Below are 21,164 nucleotides of genomic sequence, written 5' to 3' on the forward strand. Positions count from 1 at the left end.
CACAGACAGGCACAGACACGCACACACTCACCTGCAGTAGGTGAGGCACCTAGTCACCACGCCTCACTTTACTGGTTACCATGGATACTGCCTCCCTGGTAGACCGCTACCCTGAGAGACCAAGTCCCAATACACACCTGTGTCCTACACACACACACACACACACACACACACACACACACACACACACACACAGCTGTAGACAGGTACACATCGGAGTGTTTCTCCGTGGCCTGAACAGATGGGCACTGTGCCGCTGCAGGTGGAGGTCAGACTAAGGATTCATCAGGACTGGGATGTGATTAAATAAGATCTGTTGTCTCTACTCAGTAGATAGATAGATAGTGTGTAGAACAGTGTGGAAGTGGAATGACACACTCTGACATATTCGATTAATGACACACCGCGATGCAACGCAACCCGCTGCAGAACCATGAAAGGGTCACGCTGCCGTAGCTACGCCGTAGAGTTGACGCAGAAGCATGTTAAGGCCTTAATGTGCCAGTCACAAGCAAGTCATTAGTCTTCATCTTCAAGTCTCAAGCTAGTCTCAAGTCCACTAACCACTCGGTGAGTTGCACAGTTTTGAAAACGAATGTTAAGGGTTGTTTTAGGACATGGTTGAGTAGCCTACTACAGTATGCCCATTGCCAGCCACCCTGAGAAGTCAAAGGCGATTCAAAACGAGTCAGAAAAGTCGAGACAGGACCAATCGTCAAAATTTCGGTGTCCACCACTCTAGTTCATCTAAAACAAACCAGAAAGTGGCCTTAAAGTGCTAAAAAACTGAATTTTCCTTTAATGTTCAAGTCTCAAGTCTTAACCTTCAAGTCTCAAGCAAGTCTCAAGTCTTAGGGTACGTTCAGACTAAGCGCCTTTTTCGCAGCTGCCTATATCCTATGGAGTAGACAGTGTTTTCAAAAAAATCGTCGGCTTCTTTTAAAACGCGACCACAACCGTCTTTTTCTGCAGCTCAGAAGTTGAGAAATATTCAATATACATCATGCTGCCTTTTTTACAGCTGACCAATCACAAGCGGATTACCGAGACCTGTGGTTTCCAATGACAACAAGTAAAAAATGGAGAAGGTGACAGAACACTGGTGGAGACTCGTCTTAGTGTCTGAGCATAGGGAATTGTTTGACATGACTTCACAACTTTACCATAACATACCAAAAGCAATAGCCAACCCCCAATTTTTTCTTCCGCAATATTTTGTATCCACACATAACATTAGTCACTTTGCCTATCGCAAAAAAAAAAAAAAAACGTTCCGGCTGCTTTTTGGAACAAGAATGATGGCAGATTTATTCTTCAAACTGAAAAAGCGGTCTGCATAACTTCTTTTGTCAGAAAAAGACGCCAAGTCTGAACGTACCCTTAACCTTCAAGTCTCAAGTCATTTTGTGACAATCGAGCAAGTCAAGTCAAAGCTTGGGTCAAGCAAGTCATAGCCAAGTCATACTAATTCATGATGATTTACCCACGTTTTCATTTTGAAATAGGCTACAGTAGGCTAGTTATGAACTGCTGGATTTTTATTTGTAACAAATGCAGACCTGCCAACCTTGAAGAATTTTTTTGGGTAGCACCTCGAGCCGAGAAAACAAAAATTGCTCACATCGGCCTTCATGCATGCAGCCAAAAACAGACATAGCCATACTCGCAAGACACATTTTGGATAGCGACCCATCTTTAAAGAAGCCCTATGCAACAATTTTAGCAAAAATGACCTTAATTATGCAGGTTGAGAGTCGTTCTGATGGTTCTACACTTTCTGGGTCGTGTGGTGGGTGCTTCGTCTCCCTCTAGTGCTTCTCCGCGGAAAAAACGAATATGCAACTTTCTGGTCCCGGACCGAAGAAATCCAGATGTGACTCAGCGGAAGGCCTTGAAAATCTAGTCAGATTGTAGTTTCTAAGAAGACTGCAAAATGGACTCCGACTTGGCTTTGTTGCTGTTGAAATTGTAAGTAGCCTACCCTTCGGTGAACTTTGTTTTTGTAATGTGGTTTGATAGTCTCTTGAACAATGTGTTTGCTCGACCGTTTTACTGTGAGCCCTGTATGTGTTCAGCTTGGTTTCTTGATGGCTAGCTCGCTAGCTAGTGGGGGTTTAGCGTAGCAGTCACTTGCTACCGAAGCTGCAGGGGGAGCTATGTCGTGAAAAATGCGAGCCTAAATCAGGCGAAAACCCAGAAACAGTGAAGGAATAACCAGACTTGCATAGGGCTTCTTTAATGTTGAATATCTATCTAAACGGGATCCAATGTGTTCCTGAAAGTGCAAACTAAATCTTTTACAGTAGCTCTATAATGTTGACAATCTGTTTTAGAGCCTAACAATCCTGACCTATGAAAACCACTTGTGTTGATAGGCACTGATGTGGGTATTGTCCATTTTCTTTTATGTGGGCCCTATTCGATCATGCCTGGTATTATACATCTTTTCAATCCATTAATATTAAAGATTTATTTTGTAAAGAAATACATCCATCACCCATGTTATGCCAACATATCTAATAGGGATGCACGATATATCGGCAGCCGATATATTATTAGCCGATAAGTGAAAAAATGAAAATATTATTATCGGTCCGATAACAGAATTCTGGCTGATAATTTGCGCCAATATGTTTTAAAATCCTAATTAAGGCCTACGTAAGGTCCGTCTGGCTACACTGAGCTACTTGAGCTTGGTTGGCTATACTTTTTCCTCAATATAATGTCAGCGGTGTGAATGTATTTCACCACTCTAACAAAATCTGTGGATATGCGTTCATTTGGGAATCTGTGCATCTCAAAATCCTCTCGTGAATGATCCGCCATTTAACCTTAACAGAGCGGAGCTCAGCCCTATCTAGAGCTGTCTTGTGCTGGTGTGTTTGCACTTTACCGCACTGGTCGAGGAAACAAATAAACAAACTCGTTAGTGGGACGAGTACATAAGTAGGCCTAGTTCTAAGTTGTGTTTTAGTATTATATTTGCATTACTTTAGCTTGGGTTTGTATTATTACCTAGAAATATGCTAACCATTCGTGCTTCAGTTTCAGACAGGTCATCATAATAAGTTAATAAATCCTTCGGGGCTAACTCCTTTCATTTCTGCTGCAGCAGGTTGTGCGCAACAGAGTAGACGGACATAAGATACAGTCTGAGGAGTTGCAGCTTTATTTAGTTACCCGCAGTTGAAACTAAAAAGTTTCCCTCACAAACTCTGATTTGGTCGCTATACTGTAGCTTATTCCAAGCTGAGCCGTTTATGAGCGTTTAGTCCTAAATGAAAACGATTCATACTCTCTAGCCACTCACTCGCAATTCACTGACGTCAGGTTCACTTAAAGGAGCCACACATACTGTAGGGCTAGGCTACTGTTATGTTGTTGACTGCCGTACTATTGAGGACTATTATGAGTTCTGTCCATCATTTGGTGGTAGGTAAAATTACTGCAATAAAATTATGCTTATTAAATGCTTTCCCCAAATCACTTTTCACAAAATGTTTTCAAGAGTAATATTATCGGTTATCGTATCGGTATCGGCCACAACAAACCAATAAATATCGGTTATTTATATTATTATTATTATATTATTATTATTTACATTATCGTTATCGGCCCTAAAATTCCATATCGGTGCATCTCTAATATCTAATTTACCTGGATGTAGCCTACAGTAGATAGAGGCTTATGGACATCTGCTGTTGTCAGTGTGTAAAAAAAAAAAAAAAAAAAAATTTCATTGTTCAAGTATTAATGCAAACTACTGACTAAGAATTTCACTTGCACATGCACTCAAGTTTCTTTCAGGTCTTTCTGCCATCTGTGAGGCTGCAATGATTAGGCCGACATTATCCCAACTACAGTGATAGGTGCGCGATTTCCGTCTATAAGCCCATTATTTGTTCTCACTTGTTTTCACGCTAATAATCAAGAAGAAGGATCCATATGCTCCAAAGAAAAAAACAAATTGAACACTCATTAATGAGCAGCTCAAAATATTTCGCCTTGGTCCACTTTCAGACTCGTTGTTAATGGCTGCATTTTGCCTGGGAAAGGTCCGCGCTCCATTAGCGCCTTAGTTATGAAAACTTAACCATCAGCGACACATTGAAAATATGTTAACTGAAACAACTCGTGAACAAGTGATAACTTTCCAAGACACAGTCAAACTATTAGGCCTAGGTGAATTTACAATCGCACTCAGTGGAATATTTTTAGTTTCACAGCAAAACGGCAGCTAGGGGAACACGAATTTGCAAGTGAACACTTGTTAAACTCACCTCATCAAGTCTTTCATTTAACCCACCGTTGGCGGAAGAAAAAATAACAAAGAGAGGCCACTATGCTTAGCCTGTCATTCTCACTGGTCACTTTCTCTCTGTATCTCATCCTCACATGAATTAGCGGGAGATTCACATGCTCAAGGAGCTTTCCGGAGAGGTTGGACGTCTGCTCGTTTTGCCATAATTGGATTTTATTTTCAGACAGCTATATGTGTATAGTTGGATGTCTGCTCGTTTTGCGTAGTTTTAAGTAAAAAAGCGTAGCAGCGTATTTTGATCTGAAAATGCGTGGCTGCTACGCAAAATGCATACAGGTTTGCAGGTCTGCAAATGTGCATTGCATTCAAGCCACATACATCTGAACGGTTTATACAATAAGATGAAATGTATACTGATAAAAATAAATTTATTTCAAGTAGACCTATTATATAATCGCCTATTATTATTTCAATATGCCTCAAACATTAGGTAGGCTACATCAAATCATGAAAATATATTCAAACAATTGAAGGTACACCTGTCATCTCCAGGGACCCAATAATATTACAAAAATGAACTAATCAATCAATTAAACGCTGCCGTCGATGTCACTGCCAAACTTTGACAAGCGCAACATCGCAACACTGGGTTTTAGGAGGGTTTAGGACCCTCAATGCTATATCATATACATAAGCCCTCAATGCTATATCATATCATACATAAGCCCTCAATGCTATATCATATCATACATAAGCCCTCAATGCTATATCATATCATACATAAACCTCAATGCTATATCATATTATACATAAACCTCAAAGCTATATCATATTATACATAAGCCCTCAATGCTATATCATAAGCCCTCAATGCTATATCATATCATGCATAAGCCCTCAATGCTATATCATATCATACATAAGCCCTCAATGCTCTATCATAAGCCCTCAATGCTATATCATATAATACATAAGCACTCAATGCTATATTATACATAAGCCCTCAATGCTGTATCATATTATACATAAGCCCTCAATGCTATATCATATCATACATAAGCCCTCAATGCTATATCATATTATACATAAGCCCTCAATGCTATATATCATACATAACAAGCCCTCAGTGCTATATCATATCATATCATACATAAGCCCTAAATGCTATATCATACATATCACACATAAGCCCTCAATGCTATATCATATCATACATAAGCCCTCAATGCTATATCATATCATATCATACATAAGCCCTCAATGCTATATCATACATATCACACATAAGCCCTCAATGCTATATCATATCATACATAAGCCCTCAATGCTATATCATATTACACATGAGCCCTCAATGCTATATCATATTATACATGAGCCTCAATGCTATATATCATACATAACAAGCCCTCAATGCCATATCATATCATATCATACATAAGCCCTCAATGCTATATCATACATATCACACATAAGCCCTCAATGCTATATCATACATAAGCCCTCAATGCTATATCATATTACACATGAGCCCTCAATGCTATATCATATTATACATGAGCCTCAATGCTATATCATATCATACATATCACACATAAGCCCTCAATGCTATATCATATCATACATAAGCCCTCAATGCTAGATCATATCATACATAAGCCCTCAATGCTAGATCATATCATGCATAAGCCCTCAATGCTAGATCATATCATACATACGGCCTCAATGCTCTATCATAAGCCCTCAATGCTATATCATATTATACATAAGCCCTCAATGCTATATATCATACATAACAAGCCCTCAATGCTATATCATATCATATCATACATAAGCCCTAAATGCTATATCATACATATCACACATAAGCCCTCAATGCTATATCATATCATACATAAGCCCTCAATGCTATATCATATCATACATAAGCCCTCAATGCTATATCATATCATACATAAGCCCTCAATGCTAGATCATATCATACATAAGGCCTCAATGCTATATCATATTATACATAAGCCTCAATGCTATATCAGTATAAGTATAAGTATATATACTTTTTTGATCCCGTGAGGGAAATTTGGTCTCTGCATTTTAACCCAATCGGTGAATTTGTGAAACACAAACAGCACACAGTGTACACACAGTGAGGTGAAGCACACACTAATCCCGGCGCAGTGAGCTGCCTGCTACATCGGCGGCGCTCGGGGAGCAGTGAGGGGTTAGGTGCCTTGCTCAAGGGCACTTCAGCCACGGCCCACTGGTCGGGGCTCGAACCGGCAACCCTCCGGTTATAAGTCCAGAGTGCTAACCAGTGGGCCACGGCTGCCCTCTCACACATATCACACATAAGCCCTCAATGCTATATCGCAGGGGTCACCAAATGGCGGACCGCGATCCGAGTCCGGACCCTGACGTGATCCTATCCGGACCCGGACCATAATAGCCTAATTTAGATTTTCACAGAAGATTTCAAAGCTGCGCTAAATGTTTCGTTGGTTAGGATAACAGCATTTACTTCAGGAGCTTCAGGAACCATCATTTCGCTTGCTGCTACTCAGCCAGTGAAATCTGTGAATTCTGATAAAGTCGAGTCAGTGAGTAAAGTAGCCTACTATGGAGAAGAGACTCACTGGAGAGGAGACGAGACTAGAAACAATCAGATGGATCTAAGTTGACGATAAGTAATTTTCAAATCATCGATTGCTAAAAGAGGAGAAAGCTAGACAGCAAAAACAGAGCTTTATATAACGATACGGGGGCAATACCACGCAAAACTGTCACGTCCGTAACGCCAACTAAATACGGACGTGACAGTTTTGCGCGGTATTTGCCCTGGACCTCTTCTACATATTCTGAGACAGGCGATTTTTAAAAGCGCCAATTTGAAGCACCTCTACTAGACAAATCATATATTTTGAGCAAGCATAGGGTAGGCTAGGCCCATTCAACAGTGAACTGAGACCACAGAATATTTTACGATTTAAGAAGGCAATATGATTGATCCACCACAATCTAGTTAAGCCTAGGCTACATGCATTCACTGTCCAACAGCGTGATGTTCTTGGGTTTCCAGGATTTCAGGTCAACATAAAAAAAAATAAAAAAAATTAAACTTGCCAATTTAATGGGTTCAAGGAACCAGCTGTGGAATATCCATCCTGGTCTCAGCTCAAATCTTATTTTAAGTTCACGTTAAGTTTTTAAAAAAATAGACCATTCATCTAAAATGGATTTTACGCGTTGCGAAGGGAACGCTGCAGTTACGCGCCTGGTGTAGCTCATACCTAATATGTGAACTGACTGTTGTTACTACGTAAGGGATAACGGCCGCCGAGGTGTCCTGTTATACGGAATTAATGGACGAGGGCGAGGGGCAAAGAACTCCCCGACGCGCAGCGGAGCCCGAGTCCAGCGCAGCCCGAGTCCAGCGCAGCCCGAGTCCAAGCAAAGGAAACACGCGGTTCCGTTTAAAAAGCAGCTCACTAGTTCAGCTTGTTGTACAACTTTCGTTGGCCCTATAACAGCGATAGCATGGACAGTTAGCTTGTTTACAGTTGATTCCATTGTTGCGAAGCCTGCAACCGTCGTCCTACTATGGTTGTTATAGTTACCATTCATAAGCATTGATATGGAACAGTGTCCTGTTATTCAGAATTAATAGCCACCCCACCAGCCAATCAGAAAAGAGCATTTCTTCTCTCCGGGTGATAATAGCATGTAATGTACGGGACGTGTTTAAGAGGGAGGGAGAAAGAGAGGCGCTTACTTAAGGTTACATTGCCAACATTTTTGCTAGCATATCAAGATTAAACTTAGACAAAAAAAATTTTCACTTAACATCAAGTTACCTCAGTCTGTCTCATTTGATCTGGCACTTTCTGCTGGTCTGTCGCGTCACTTGGTAACAATGACCGGTTCGCTCGCGTGACTCATGCTACAGCACCTAAGCAGATTTTCTAAAATCGTAAAGTTAACTCCTTAATATCTATGAAAAAATGAAAAGTCGTCATTTCAAGTTATTTGTCTCAAGTCTAAGTCAAGTCTCAAGTCATGAGTAGCAAGTCAAGTCAAGTCTTTTATATGTTGATCAAACAAGTCTCAAGTCCTAACAAATATAACTCGAGTCCCCCATGTCTGACACACACACACACGCACGCACGCACGCACGCACGCGCACACACGCACGCATGCACGCGCACACGCACACACACAGACACACAGACACACACCACCTGGAGCAGGAGAGGCCAGTCCTGTGACTGACACACCACAACACAAGTCAATCTGTAAACAGCTGTCTGAAGTGGTGTGTGCGTGTTAATATCTACTAAACCCCTCTTCTACTGCACTTTTTACCCCCCCCCCCCACCCCCACCCCCACCCCATTAATGCACAAATAGGCTGACACCAGACATAATTTCACTGCATTTCTTACTTCCAGTAACTATATGCATGTGACAATAAACTTCCTTGTATCCTTGTATATTTGTGTGTGTGTGTGTGTGTTAATATGTGTCCCACTGACGTAACTGTTCTGGTTCCATTGGCTGTCCTGTAGCGTTTTCCGTTATGAAGGTTATAAAACTGGGTCGGGTGTCTCTGTGTGTGTGTGTCTCTGTGTGTGTGTGTGTGGGGTGTGTGTGTGTGTGGGGGGGGGGGGGGGGTGTGTGTGTGTGGGGGGGGGGGGGTGCCTGTCTCTGTGTGTGTGTGTGTGTGTGTGTGTGTGTCTGTGTGTGCGTGTGTGTGCGTGTGTGTGTATGTGTGTGTGGGGTGTGTGTGTGTGTGGGGGGGGGGGGTGTCTGTGTGTGTGTGAGGTGTCTGTGTGTGTGTGTGTGTGTGTGGGGGGGGTGTCTGTGTGTGCGTATGTGTGTGTGGGGTGTGTGTGTGGGGGGGGGGGGGGGGGGTGTCTGTGTGTGTGTGAGGTGTCTGTGTGTGCGTGTGTGTGTGTGAGTGAGTGTTGAGAGAGTGACACTCTATCAAAACACACTCCACATTCTGAGACACACCTGCGCAGCTTAGCAACCATATCCGGTCTGGAGCCTTGGATGCTCTAGTCTGCTTAGCACAAAGAGACCATTCTTGCACACACATACACACACACACACACACGAGGGGAGGCAGTGCTCTAAGAGGAAAGACTCAACCACACAGCTGCACACAGACACAGACACACAAACAGCGGTGGTGTAGTGGGGTTTTTTAAAGTGGGGGGACGCTATTTTAATGACGTCATTGCAAAAACTGTCACACTCGCACCTCCACATACAGTACATCGGTGCGTAAGGCCAAGGCCAAATTATTCCAGCTTTCGTGAACATGAAACCGAATAAAAAACAATTAAATGACATGGACTAGCTTCAAAATGTAGCCTAAGGTCTTCACCCAAACTACACTTTTCCACCAAAGTCTATGAATATGGTCTGTAGCTTTTCATTTTGTTGTATCATACAATAAACAGACAAACCATAATGTAGAGTAGCCTATGTAATCTAGCGTAGTCTAATGTCCCATAACATGCCTCGGCATGGCTTCATTCATTACCACACGTACAGTAAACGATGGCAATAACAATAGCACAAGCAGGATTCACACGCATATTCAACACGCTGTGTGGTCACTGTAGCTCAGTTTGAGGGGGCGTCATATGAATGTCATTGCGAATGATTAAAATGCAGAGGTGCACACATTACTCACACATGCTTATTATGTCATTTTGACCACTGGATTAGCCTACCTGCTTTCTGCAAAACACAAACGAAGGAATTGCAATAGTGGGCCATAAAGATGCTTGCTAGATTCGGATACAGGCAGTTGCATAATCTATGGTTTTATAGCCACTTTCTAGCTACTTTCGGGTAACGCGGAATGACGAGCTGTGTAGTTTTTAATGTCTTTACGCATGGTGGAGTGCTACAGCATGACGGTCATTCTTGTAACGAATTTTATGACAAAGAGGCCTAATTGGAGACATTTGGATGATGCGTTGTTATCACTGGTAACAACAGTTGTTATATTACTAAATGCTTATTAAAATGCTCAAAACAATGCTCCAAGAAGTGGGGGACTGCGTTCCCCCGTGTCCAACGCCCACTACACCCCTGCACACACACACACTCTCTTACACACACACAATCGCTCTGACACCCCCCCACACATAGCGTTATTCGCCATGTTATGCACACTCCTCCATAGCCACTTACACACACTCTCTCACACACACATCTGCCACACACTCTCTCTCTCTCACCCACACACACACACACACATCCGCCACACACACACACTCTCTCTCACACACACACACACACTCCCCTCTCCCTGAACATATAAAGACATTCTTTCTCTCTCTCTCTCGTTCACCCACACCCACCCACCCAGACACACACACACACACACACACACCTCATCATCAAACTCACTTTTGCCAAAGCCGTCTGACAAATCAGGGACAAGTCTAACATGTCAGTTGCGTCACATACCACAAGCTTACTCATATGTGTGTGTATGTGTGTGTTATTGTTTGTGTGTGTGACACACCCTTTAAGTGCCTGTGTGTGCGTGCATGTGTGCGTACATTGCTGATAAACACTAAGTGCTGTAAGTGGCCTATATGATCCCCAGAGGCGCTACACACACACACACTCACACACACACACACACACACACACACACACACACACACATAAATAAAAAACAAAACCGTCAAAACACAAATTCTGAAAAATAAATTAAAACCAACAACGCAAAAGCAGAAAAACAAAAACCGGTCAACTCAAAGCAGAAAAACAAATAAAAGCAACAACGCAAAAGCAGAAAAATAAATAAAAGCAACAGACACAAATAAACAAGCCTCCTATTTATAATCCCCTGATCACCTGGCTCACCTCCCTCTCCGCATGCACATATCTGGGATAACGGGATGCCCTCTGGGGGACAGGAAGGGGGTGTGTGTGTGTGTGTGTGTGTGTGTGTGTGTTATCTACTCTGAGCAGAGCGGGATCTGGTTGGTGGGGGAGGGGAGTGCCCCCCTGCCACGCTATCTGTGGAGTGTGTTGTGTCCTATGGGGGGGGGGTTGCGGGCGTTTCCTTACCCTAACTACCGACTCCCTGTCCGTGCGGATGCCGGGGTCTGGACGCCGAGTCGCCGCTCGCTCTGACTGTCTGACAGCCCAAGGGCAAACGGCCTGTCACCACTGAAGGTCGCGGACAGCCGGGATTGATGTACGACGGTGGTGATGTAACGGCCACACACTGCGCAGGTTATAACGGCATGCGACAGCAGGAGCGGGCAGCTATCTGAAGGAGCCACGACGTAAACAAACACGCATCTTCCTCTGAGCGCCACCACGAGTCGGCCGCGTGAGAGCGAACGGCTGATGTGATTGTCTGAACTAGAGGCGATTTCGAATGTACACATCACAAGTAGCCACAACACATGCGGGCCAACATCACTCATTAGTTTTTGCGCATTAATTTAGTCTATTTGTTATTGTAATCACAATCAGAATTGTTGTTAATGATGTTATAATATTATTATTATCAAGGTATTATTTATTTGGGTGTATTGGTTATTTTCTTTACGTGTCAATACGTAACGTTTGAATATCACTAGGCTGTCACCTACGGCTCTCAATAGAAAGACATTTCACATTTTAAACGAACCGGTTAAACATACGGGCCTCCCGTGGCCGCACACTTCGGTTGTGGGAGCGAGCACAGGATACTGTCGGCGCGGATTTGAGAAGGGGGAACGTTGGGAGATTGACTTCACGAGCTCGCTCGGTTAGCGCCGCAGCTCTTGAATGCGATGTGCTCTCGCGCTCACGTGTTGCCAATTCCCGGAGACAAAGCCAGCCCGAGGTCCGGGTGGGCTTTCACGACTGAGGAGGGAGCAGTCAAGCCTCCGAACACACGCTTTCTCCGGTTGCTTGCCCTCGCCTGCACTCACGGTAACGTTTACGTTCTCCTCAACGCATTCTACTCCGCAGACGACACACTGTTCTAACGTTACCCTGCTCGAGATCTCGACTCCCCGGTCTCGCCGACGAAAAAAAAAAAAAATCAGTCCATTCTCCCGAGCACCCTGATGCACAATCCAGTTGTTGAAAACGTGGACGGCTATGTACCCGAGTCTAGACAACAGACGTTTAATCCAAGACTATGTGCGGCTGAGAAAATAAATGACTATTGGCCCCCTCCCCGCATACACACACAAACACACGTCCAGACCATTAACGTTAAGTTAGTCTGCTGCATGGTTCTTACGGCAGACTGGGTAAAACGGGTATGAATGTTCTTCTTACCTCCGGGATGACTTCACGTCGGCATGCAGGCAGGTAACGGGACTAGTAGCGGTCTCTTTTATTTGGACAGATGACAGATGCTGCCATGAAGCTTTAGACCAAATGGAGAGTCTCTCCCTTTCTCTAACCGACCTCCAATCCGTTTACTGGGTAATTACCAGCAAGCTTTGGCTCCCTCCTGCCGTAATGACTCTAGTAGCGGGGCATCCTCAAACACACTGAACCAAACCGGCCCTTTACAAACCAGCCTGGCTCCAAGCGCTGTGTTCATTCACGAGATTGGACTCCGGACGCATTTATTACGGGACTTCGCAACTATAGGACACTGCAACGCTGTCCTATCCGGATCTTGGGATGCATGTTAACTGGGGATAAACAATTAGCACGTCATCTCAGGAGTTTTACCTTATTTACTGCAGATGTGACTGATTCGACAGTCAATCATAATATGCTAAGCTGTGCAACGAAGAAGTCTGCGAGAACATAGATGTCTTGACGTGCCCATAATAAAATGACAAAATCTAACCTTATTTCTAGCCTACGATTAGTTGAAGACCACGGAACAAGTTGATCCACAGATCATCTAACCTTATTTCTAGCCTACGATTAGTTGAAGACCACGGAACAAGTTGATCCACAGATCTAAGACCCTGTTAACTTGGGTGGGTGATAAGCAGCTCATAGCTTAGTAAAAGTATATACTCTTTTGATCCCGTGAGGGAAACGAGAGGAGGTGGAGAGATAGCCTCGCTTCAGTAGGCCTATTTATCATTTTGAACTGCTGCTTTAGTGTGTAGTTAAAGGAGAACTACAGTTTTTTTTAGCTTAATTTACCTTAAATGAGAACTATGCATTTTTTAGCTTAATTTACCCTTGAACTTAACAGCTTCAGAGTCATTGGAATGATTATATGACTTTTTCTGGAATGAATGGTGGCCGTCTCCCTCCCTCCGTCTGAGCGGAAAGTCTTGCTGCTTTAGGCCCAAGCTGCCGGCCTCAGAGACAGAAAGCCTTGCTGCTTTAGGCCCAAGCTGCCGGCCTCAGAGACAGAAAGTCTTGCGGTCTCGCGATGTAACGAATTGCTTTACTGCACTACACACCAGGCAGGGGCGCTGCTAGATAATTAGGGCCCTACAGACAATAATCTGGGCCCTATGACAGACAATAATCTGGGCCCTATGACAGACAATATATATAGCATCAGAATCAGTATATGGAATTCTCCAATGACTCTGAGGCTGTTAAATTAAGGTAAATTAAGGTAAAAACTGAATAGTTCGCCTTTAAATGTGGGCAAAGTAGTTAACCTAACATTGGCGATTTCAGACCCATAGCCTACAGCAAGTCCATTATTTCGCCACTTGATTTGACTTTTAGATTAGGCCATCCCTAAGATTAAGATTATGCAATGCAGCGTTGTCGCGTTTGTGGAAAAACTATCGTTATCTATCTCGGGGAATAGGCATCACCCAAGTTAACATGGCAAGGTAGTTGTTTTAACGTGTGTCTCTGAAACTTGTAGGTCATCACCAGTGCGAGCGTTCAAATCTAAAGGTAGGCTTTCAGGTGTTTGGCAAAGGCTCATGTTGTCAAAACAAGGTTTAGTTATGTTGTTTTATTTGACATGGACGAGTAAAGGGAATATTTACATTCATACTTACCCATACTGCTTCATTGCACAGAAGGCCTTGGCTCACACAACACAAATAGGCTCAATTGGCCCAACACAGTTAGTGTAGTTAACGTTGCCATTTCTTAAGAATCGGAGTCACATCTGCAGTAAATAAGGTAAAACTACCTGCTTGTGATGACGTGCTAATTGTTTATCCCCAGTTAACATACATCCCATTAAGATTCTTAACACTGACAGCAGTGATAACTCATCAGAGCCTCCGACAACCAACTACTGCCAGCTTTGCTCCGACAACAAACTACTGCCAGCTTTGCTTTCACTCATTAGAGCCTCCATCCAGCAACAACCTAGTGCCAGCTTTGCTCCGACAACAACCTAGTGCCAGCTTTGCTCCGACAACAACCTACTGGCAGCTTTGCTCCGATAACAAACTACTGCCAGCTTTGTCCGATAACAAACTATACTTCCAGCCTTGCTCCGATAACAAACTATACTGCCAGCCTTGCTCCGATAACAAACTATACTGCCAGCCTTGCTCCGATAACAAACTATACTGCCAGCCTTGCTCCGATAACAAACTATACTGCCAGCCTTGCTACTTGCCTCTGCACAGGTCACTGGTTGCATAGGCTACTTGCCTCTGCACAGGTCACTGGTTGCATAGGCTACTTGCCTCTGCACAGGTCACTGGTTGCCTAGGCTACTTGCCTCTGCACAGGTCACTGGTTGCATAGGCTACTTGCCTCTGCACAGGTCACTGGTTGCATAGGCTACTTGCCTCTGCACAGGTTGGCTGTCAAAAGCAGAACGGACTTGGAGTATTTCTGATAACATACAATATGTCGTGTCTGACTCAAAATGACCCAAAAGAACCAATCACCTGACTCCACCCACTTCAGACGTCTTGGGCGCAGCGCAGGCGTTTTAATTCCAAACGTATCAAAGAGCACGAAAGAAGACTGAGGAAAGAGTGCACATTTCTTGTAGTTCTTTTTGGGTGGCTAGCAACACGCTATCTGTCTGCATCATCGATCTATTTAGATCTGTCTGTCTGTCTGTCTGATCTATGCTGTGATAACCATCTGATTGTCACCATAACCTGTAAGCACATGTTAGGTGTCTGCAATCACTGTGTGGCGTAAGCTGTTCCACTGTGGCACTTCTACAGTTCTCCTCGGTGACTGTGTGGCGTAAGCTGTTCCACTGTGACACTTCTACAGTTCTCCTCGGTGACTGTGTGGCGTAAGCTGTTCCACTGTGGCACTTCTACAGTTCTCCTCGGTGACTGTGTGGCGTAAGCTGTAGGCTACGCTATCTGGCGCCTGCTGATATGTTTTACCCTGGTGCGGGGAGGCAGTCATCTGCTGGCTTCTGATTCGCTCATCTGACCCCTCACGGGCTTGGTGGCATTCTCAGAGGATGTCTAAGAGGTCAGTATGCACAGTTCTCCACAAAGTGTAGGAGGTGCGCCATCTCCTGGCCATTTGCGGGAAGAGTAAAAGTGCTCGGGTTCCGGTAGGTTTTAAAAGGCGGCCTAGTTCTACCCAGAGCCGAAGATAATGTTCTACCTACCAGTAACGTTTTAAGAGACGGACTTTTACCACCTGCAGACTCTCACAAAAGGTCATTATTTTACTTAGCCAGTAAATGCGATAGGGAGACGATTGATGGTGAGACAAGGCTGACATCATAAGCGTCTGATCCGACTGGACTGGACTCATTTAGTCTGATCACCGTTTTGAAAACCTGATTATAATTGTGTTCACAGTGTAGCCTATAGCCTGCGTTCTCACATAATTCTGAACCAGGCCCGTTGATTTCCCAATCCAACCAGCGTGCACAGACAGCAGAGCACTTGCTATTCTAACCGGAGATGAGGTCTCAATTTTCTGAAGCGCATTTATACGGACTTTACGGTTTAGACCCCTTACCCGGAAGTACATTAGGCCTTTTAGATTGACATCAAGTGTTCCAACAGTAGCGTTAGGAATGTTCAGACAGAACGAGCAGCACTGCGGGGCAGAGCAGAACGCGGTTGTTTATGTTCCAGTCCGACTCCGCGTCCATACCGCTGGATCGCGCTGCGGGGAAATCACCCACCGGGAGCGGCTCGCCGTCATCATGCGATCTGCTGTCATATCAGAGATGGCTGCAAACCTGTAATCGGTACAGACGGCGAAACCGACGATACAGCTCCAACGTGAATATAATAAGCTAAAGGTAAGCTCGCCAAGACAAGTAACGATAGCACCGACAATATTACCGTTAGGCGGTAGACTACAACGGATGAGCAGTTCACAGGGGCCGTGTTTGCGTGGCACCTCTTGGCATATTCCAATTATTTATGAAATACATTGCGGTTCACACAGCTAACAGGCCATCTTCTATTCTATTATTCCCAGTATTTATGAAATAAATATTGCGTTTCACACAGCTAGGAGGCCATACATCACGAAAACGTTAACTCCGTTATCGCTAACTTCATCAGCACTGCCTACAAATCAGTATCAGATAGATAGATACTTTATTGATACCCAAGGGGATCAGGAAACTCAAAACCATTGAAACCGTCGTACCCCAGGAGTAGCCTATATCTATTACTTTATCCACCCATCCATCTATCTAGTGTTGCTGGACTTGTTGTGATTGTTAAGATTATGTTTTGACATAGTGGCTTTTATTATAGTAATCAAAATCATCGTAAGAAATTGTGTTACTCACGATTTCGAGATTCAGAGTTAATCAACGCCAGCCAGTTACAGTACTGCTGGGCTGCTGTGTTAGGTCATGTGTGTGTGTTTGTCACATATAATGTACAATGTAATGTGTGTGTTTGTAACGTGTGTACAATGTAATGTTTGTGTGTGTGTACAATGTAGTGTGTGTGTGTATATAATGTAGTGTGTGTATAATGTTGTGTGTGTGTGTGTGTGTATAATGTAGTGTGTGTGTATAATGTTGTGCGTGTTCCAGCAGTAGATGTCTATGGCGCAGTGTGTCCTGCTAATGTAGTGTGTGTGTGTTTGTGTGTGTTGCAGCACTACATGATGTCTCTGGCGCAGCGTGTCCTGCTAATGTAGTGTGTGTGTGTATATAATGTAGTGTGTGTGTGTGTTGCAGCACTACATGATGTCTCTGGCGCAGCGTGTGCTGCTAATGTAGTGTGTGTGTGTGTGTGTGTTGCAGCACTACATGATGTCTCTGGCGCAGCGTGTGCTGCTAATGTAGTGTGTGTGTGTGTGTGTGTGTGTTGCAGCACTACATGATGTCTCTGGCGCAGCGTGTCCTGCTAATGTAGTGTGTGTGTGTATATAATGTAGTGTGTGTGTGTGTTGCAGCACTACATGATGTCTCTGGCGCAGCGTGTGCTGCTAATGTAGTGTGTGTGTGTGTGTGTGTGTGTGTGTGTGTTGCAGCACTACATGATGTCTCTGGCGCAGCGTGTGCTGCTAATGTAGTGTGTGTGTGTGTGTGTTGCAGCACTACATGATGTCTCTGGCGCAGCGTGTGCTGTTGGCGTGGCTCTTCGCGCTGGTCTTCCTGATCCTGCTGGTGCTGAAGCTGGACGGCCGAGTGCAGTGGAGCTGGTTGGTGGTGTTCGGGCCGGTCTGGGCGCTGGACGGCGTGCTGCTGCTGGTGCTGGCCGTGCGGATGGCGGGCCGCTGTAAGGCGGGGGGGGGCAGAGCGGGCGGCGGGGGGGGCGGGGCTGAGGAGGCAGGCGTGGCACGTGGTGGCGCTGCTGCTCAAGTTGGCGTTCTGCGCCGCACTGTGCGCTCGTCTGACCGGCCTGCTCGAGAGGACGCTCCTCGTCTACATTTGCGTGCCGCTCTGGACGCTGCTCACCGGGGCCCTCGCTGAGCTCGGCTGCGCCATCTTCCCCCGGCGGAACTGACCAGCAGGCATCTTCCCCCGGCGGAACTGACCAGCAGCCAATCACTGCAGCTGCACGGACTGACCAGCGGCAGCCTATCATAGCAGACACAGGAACTGACCAACAACCAATCACAGCAGCTGCAGGAACTGACACGCACACACCTTGACCAGCAGGCACTGAAAACTGTAAAGCCTCCAGAAGTGTGTATGTAAAGTGTGTGTATATAAAGTGTGTTGTATATAAAGTGTGTGTATGTAAAGTGTGTGTATGTAAAGTGTGTTGTATATAACGTGTGTGTATATAAAGTGTGTTGTTTATTTTGTGCATATTTTGTATCTGCATGCGTGTTCCGTGTGTCATCTTATGGAGTAGAACGTCATGCGTGTTCCGTGTGTCATCTTATGGAGTAGAACGTCATGCGTGTTCCGTGTTCCCTGTGTCATCTTATGGAATAGAACCTCTGTCTGTGCATCATATATGGAGTGTGTGTGTGAGAGAGAGAGACAGATGTACTCACCTTTGGAGTATTTTTTTCTAACTCAGAACTGTACAGTGAATAAAACAGGATTCAGGTGATGCTCAGGTGATGCTGTTTGACTCAAATATTATTTATTACCTTATCTACACACACACACACACACACACTCAACTTCAGCGATATCTAATTACGTACACAACACACGCAGGCAGACCCACACACACACACACACACCTGCTTCCCCTCCACCTTCCTCTGGGTAACGGTGCACCTCTGTACCCTGAAGCCCACAAGGGTTATGCGTATGTGTATACACCATGTTCATTCAGCTGTGTGTGTGTGTGTGTGTGTGTGTGTGTGTGTGTGTGAGTGAGAGAGAGCGAGCAATCCAGGTGCATTTAATCAGCGCTCTGGAAGTAGAAATCTCTGTGTGCGTGTGTGAGAGAGACCAACCAGGTGCATTAATACTCAGCCTTTAATCAGATGATCTGGAAGTAGAAAACTGTGGTTGTGTGTGTGTGTGTGTGTGTGTGACAGAGAGAGAGACCAACCCAGGTGCATTAATACTCAGCCTTTAATCCGGCGCTCTGGAAGTAGAAATCACACTACAAGTTTTCTTAGAAAAACCCTTCTGTACACTACAGTGCTGCAGGAGAATGAGGAACAGAACAGACATGAGATATAAATAACCAGCTCTGTGTGCCGCACCACGCCCCGCCACGCCGCGACACGCCGCCGCATCTTACAAAAAATAGATCCTGTCAGCTCTACAACAGCTATGCCCTACAACTTAAAAATATATTATTTAAAGACCAGTCCGCTCTGCTGCACTCCGGGTCACACACACACACACACGCATGCACGCACGCACTTGCTGAGCCCCACTGGAGACAGCCATAAGTGCCCCTTACACACACACAGACACAGGTATATACACACACAGCTCTGGACAGGCACTGAGGAACGTGACAAGCTACATTTGTCTAGCGTGAACGGCTGCGCAGTCGCCTGTCTCACCCACCACACACACACGCACACACACACACGCACACGCACACGCACAGACAGAAGTGCACAACTCACACACACACACGCACGCACGCACGCACACGCACAGACAGAAGTGCACAACTCACACACACACGCACGCACGCACGCGCACACGCACACGCACACACAGAAGTGCACAACTCACACACACACACACGCGCACGCACGCGCACACACACACGCGCACACACACACACACACACGCACACACACGCACGCACGCACGCACACGCACGCACACACGCGCACACACACACGCACACACACACACACACGCACAGACAGAAGTGCACAACTCACACACACACACCTGTGAGTGTATTACAAACCTCTCTCTCTCACCCTCACACACACACACACACAGCGGGCGTCATCATGGATCGCGGTTTGGGGGATTTGGGGTGTGGGGTGTTTAAAAACAATTTAAAAAAGGGCGAACTGAAATGCCTCCAGGGTGGGGGGTAGTTAAAAACCGTCCGAGTCCAGGGGGGGGGGGGGGGGGGGGGGGGGGGGTAAGAGTCCATCTTCATCTTCAGTAGAAAACGTCTTTGTGGTGCGGCTGCACGCGGGGCTCTGCAGGGGAAAACGAGTCCTGATTGGGCTTCGGCGGCCGTGGGGGCGGGCTTTGTGTGAGGGGCGGGGCTTGTGAGTGTGTGTGGCTTTGGGCTGGTGGCGGCGGCAGTGTGTGTGTTGGGGTCAGGGGTCGGGGCTGAGAGTGTGTGTGTGTGTGGGGGTGTGTGTGTGCTTGGACTGAGGGGGGAGGAGACAACAGCTGAGGCTGCTCGGTCTGCTGGAAGTGGAGTGGGTGTGGCCGAGACAGGGGTAGGTGTGGTTTAGAATGGGATGGGTGTGGCTTATAGTGGGGCGGGTGTGGCTTATGCTCGGCTGGGTGTGGCCTGGACTGGGGAGTGTGTGTCTGGGTTGGAGTTTGGGGTGTGTGTGTTTCAGAGGGCTGGGGGGCGGGGGAGGTCCTGTGGTCTGGCGTGTGTGTGTGTGTGTGTGTATGTGTGGAGTCCGAGTGGTGATGGTGGTGGTGGTGGTGATGGTGGTGATGCGACTTGGGCCGGCCCTCTCCGCTGGGTTGTGGCTTGGCTGCCTTGGTAACCAGCAGCGAATCAGCTGGCTCCACTTTAATTTGGGGGAGGGGCTGAGAGTCTCTGGGGGCATCAGTGGATGCCGCCGTCGTCGTGGAGACGGAGGTTTTGGGCGGGCTCTCTGCAGCGGCGTCGCCGGGCTCCGGCTTGACGAGGGGCGTGGTGGGCGTGGTTGCCGTGGTGACCGGCTCCTCGTCCTCTCCGCCCTGGTGGTACTGACGCAGGCGGATGTGCCAGGCCAGGCTGCAGACGGCCGACACGGTCTTGAACTGGTGCACCACGCCGCGCGGGATGTAGTAGATGTCGTTATCGTACAGCTGGATACGAGCGTAGCGGATGCCCTCGCGCCGCAGCTGGTTCAGTTTGGCGTCGTCCACCCACTGCACACACTACACACAGGAGACAGGGTTAGCGCACGCACACTACAGTGGACACGGGAAACAGGGTTAGCGCACGCACACACACACA

At 45.9% G+C, this 21,164-nt stretch overlaps 2 protein-coding genes, 1 long non-coding RNA gene and 1 pseudogene across 8 annotated transcripts in view; 2 read left to right on the forward strand and 2 right to left on the reverse strand.

Moving 5' to 3' along the window:
- LOC121697604 (protein PHTF2-like) overlaps positions 1–13,007 on the reverse strand; it is a 69,960-nt gene extending 56,953 nt beyond the window's left edge. The window contains exons 1-2 of one of the 5 annotated variants that reach the window (XM_042079188.1): positions 12,568–13,004; positions 32–144 (exon numbers count right to left, since the gene is read on the reverse strand). The gene's annotated coding sequence lies outside the window, so the exon portion shown is untranslated. Of the gene's footprint in view, positions 1–31; positions 145–11,355; positions 11,711–12,567 lie in introns of those variants that run through there. The other 4 variants (XM_042079191.1, XM_042079186.1, XM_042079189.1 and 1 more) reach the window with 4 other exon arrangements.
- The window catches only part of LOC121697608, a 19,885-nt gene extending 1,229 nt beyond the window's left edge, over positions 1–18,656 (forward strand). Inside the window, exon 2 of the long non-coding RNA XR_006026496.1 lies at positions 18,570–18,656. This is a non-coding gene — a long non-coding RNA (uncharacterized LOC121697608). The remainder of the gene's footprint in view (positions 1–18,569) is intronic.
- Positions 15,312–18,656, forward strand: LOC121697606 (annotated as a pseudogene).
- A 1,230-nt stretch (positions 18,657–19,886) lies between these two features.
- LOC121697603 (lysine-specific demethylase RSBN1L-like) overlaps positions 19,887–21,164 on the reverse strand; it is a 42,935-nt gene continuing 41,657 nt past the window's right edge. The window contains exons 8-9 of one of the 2 annotated variants that reach the window (XR_006026494.1): positions 19,951–21,085; positions 19,897–19,912 (exon numbers count right to left, since the gene is read on the reverse strand). Coding sequence is in view for 1 of the 2 variants with exons in the window: in XM_042079185.1 (XP_041935119.1) it covers positions 20,135–21,085 (951 nt within the window). In the remaining variant the exon portion in view is untranslated. Of the gene's footprint in view, positions 21,086–21,164 lie in introns of both variants that reach the window. The other variant, XM_042079185.1, reaches the window with a different exon arrangement.

The sequence above is a fragment of the Alosa sapidissima genome, chromosome 22, assembly GCF_018492685.1.
Source record: "Alosa sapidissima isolate fAloSap1 chromosome 22, fAloSap1.pri, whole genome shotgun sequence".
Classification (NCBI taxonomy): Eukaryota; Metazoa; Chordata; class Actinopteri; order Clupeiformes; family Clupeidae; genus Alosa; species Alosa sapidissima.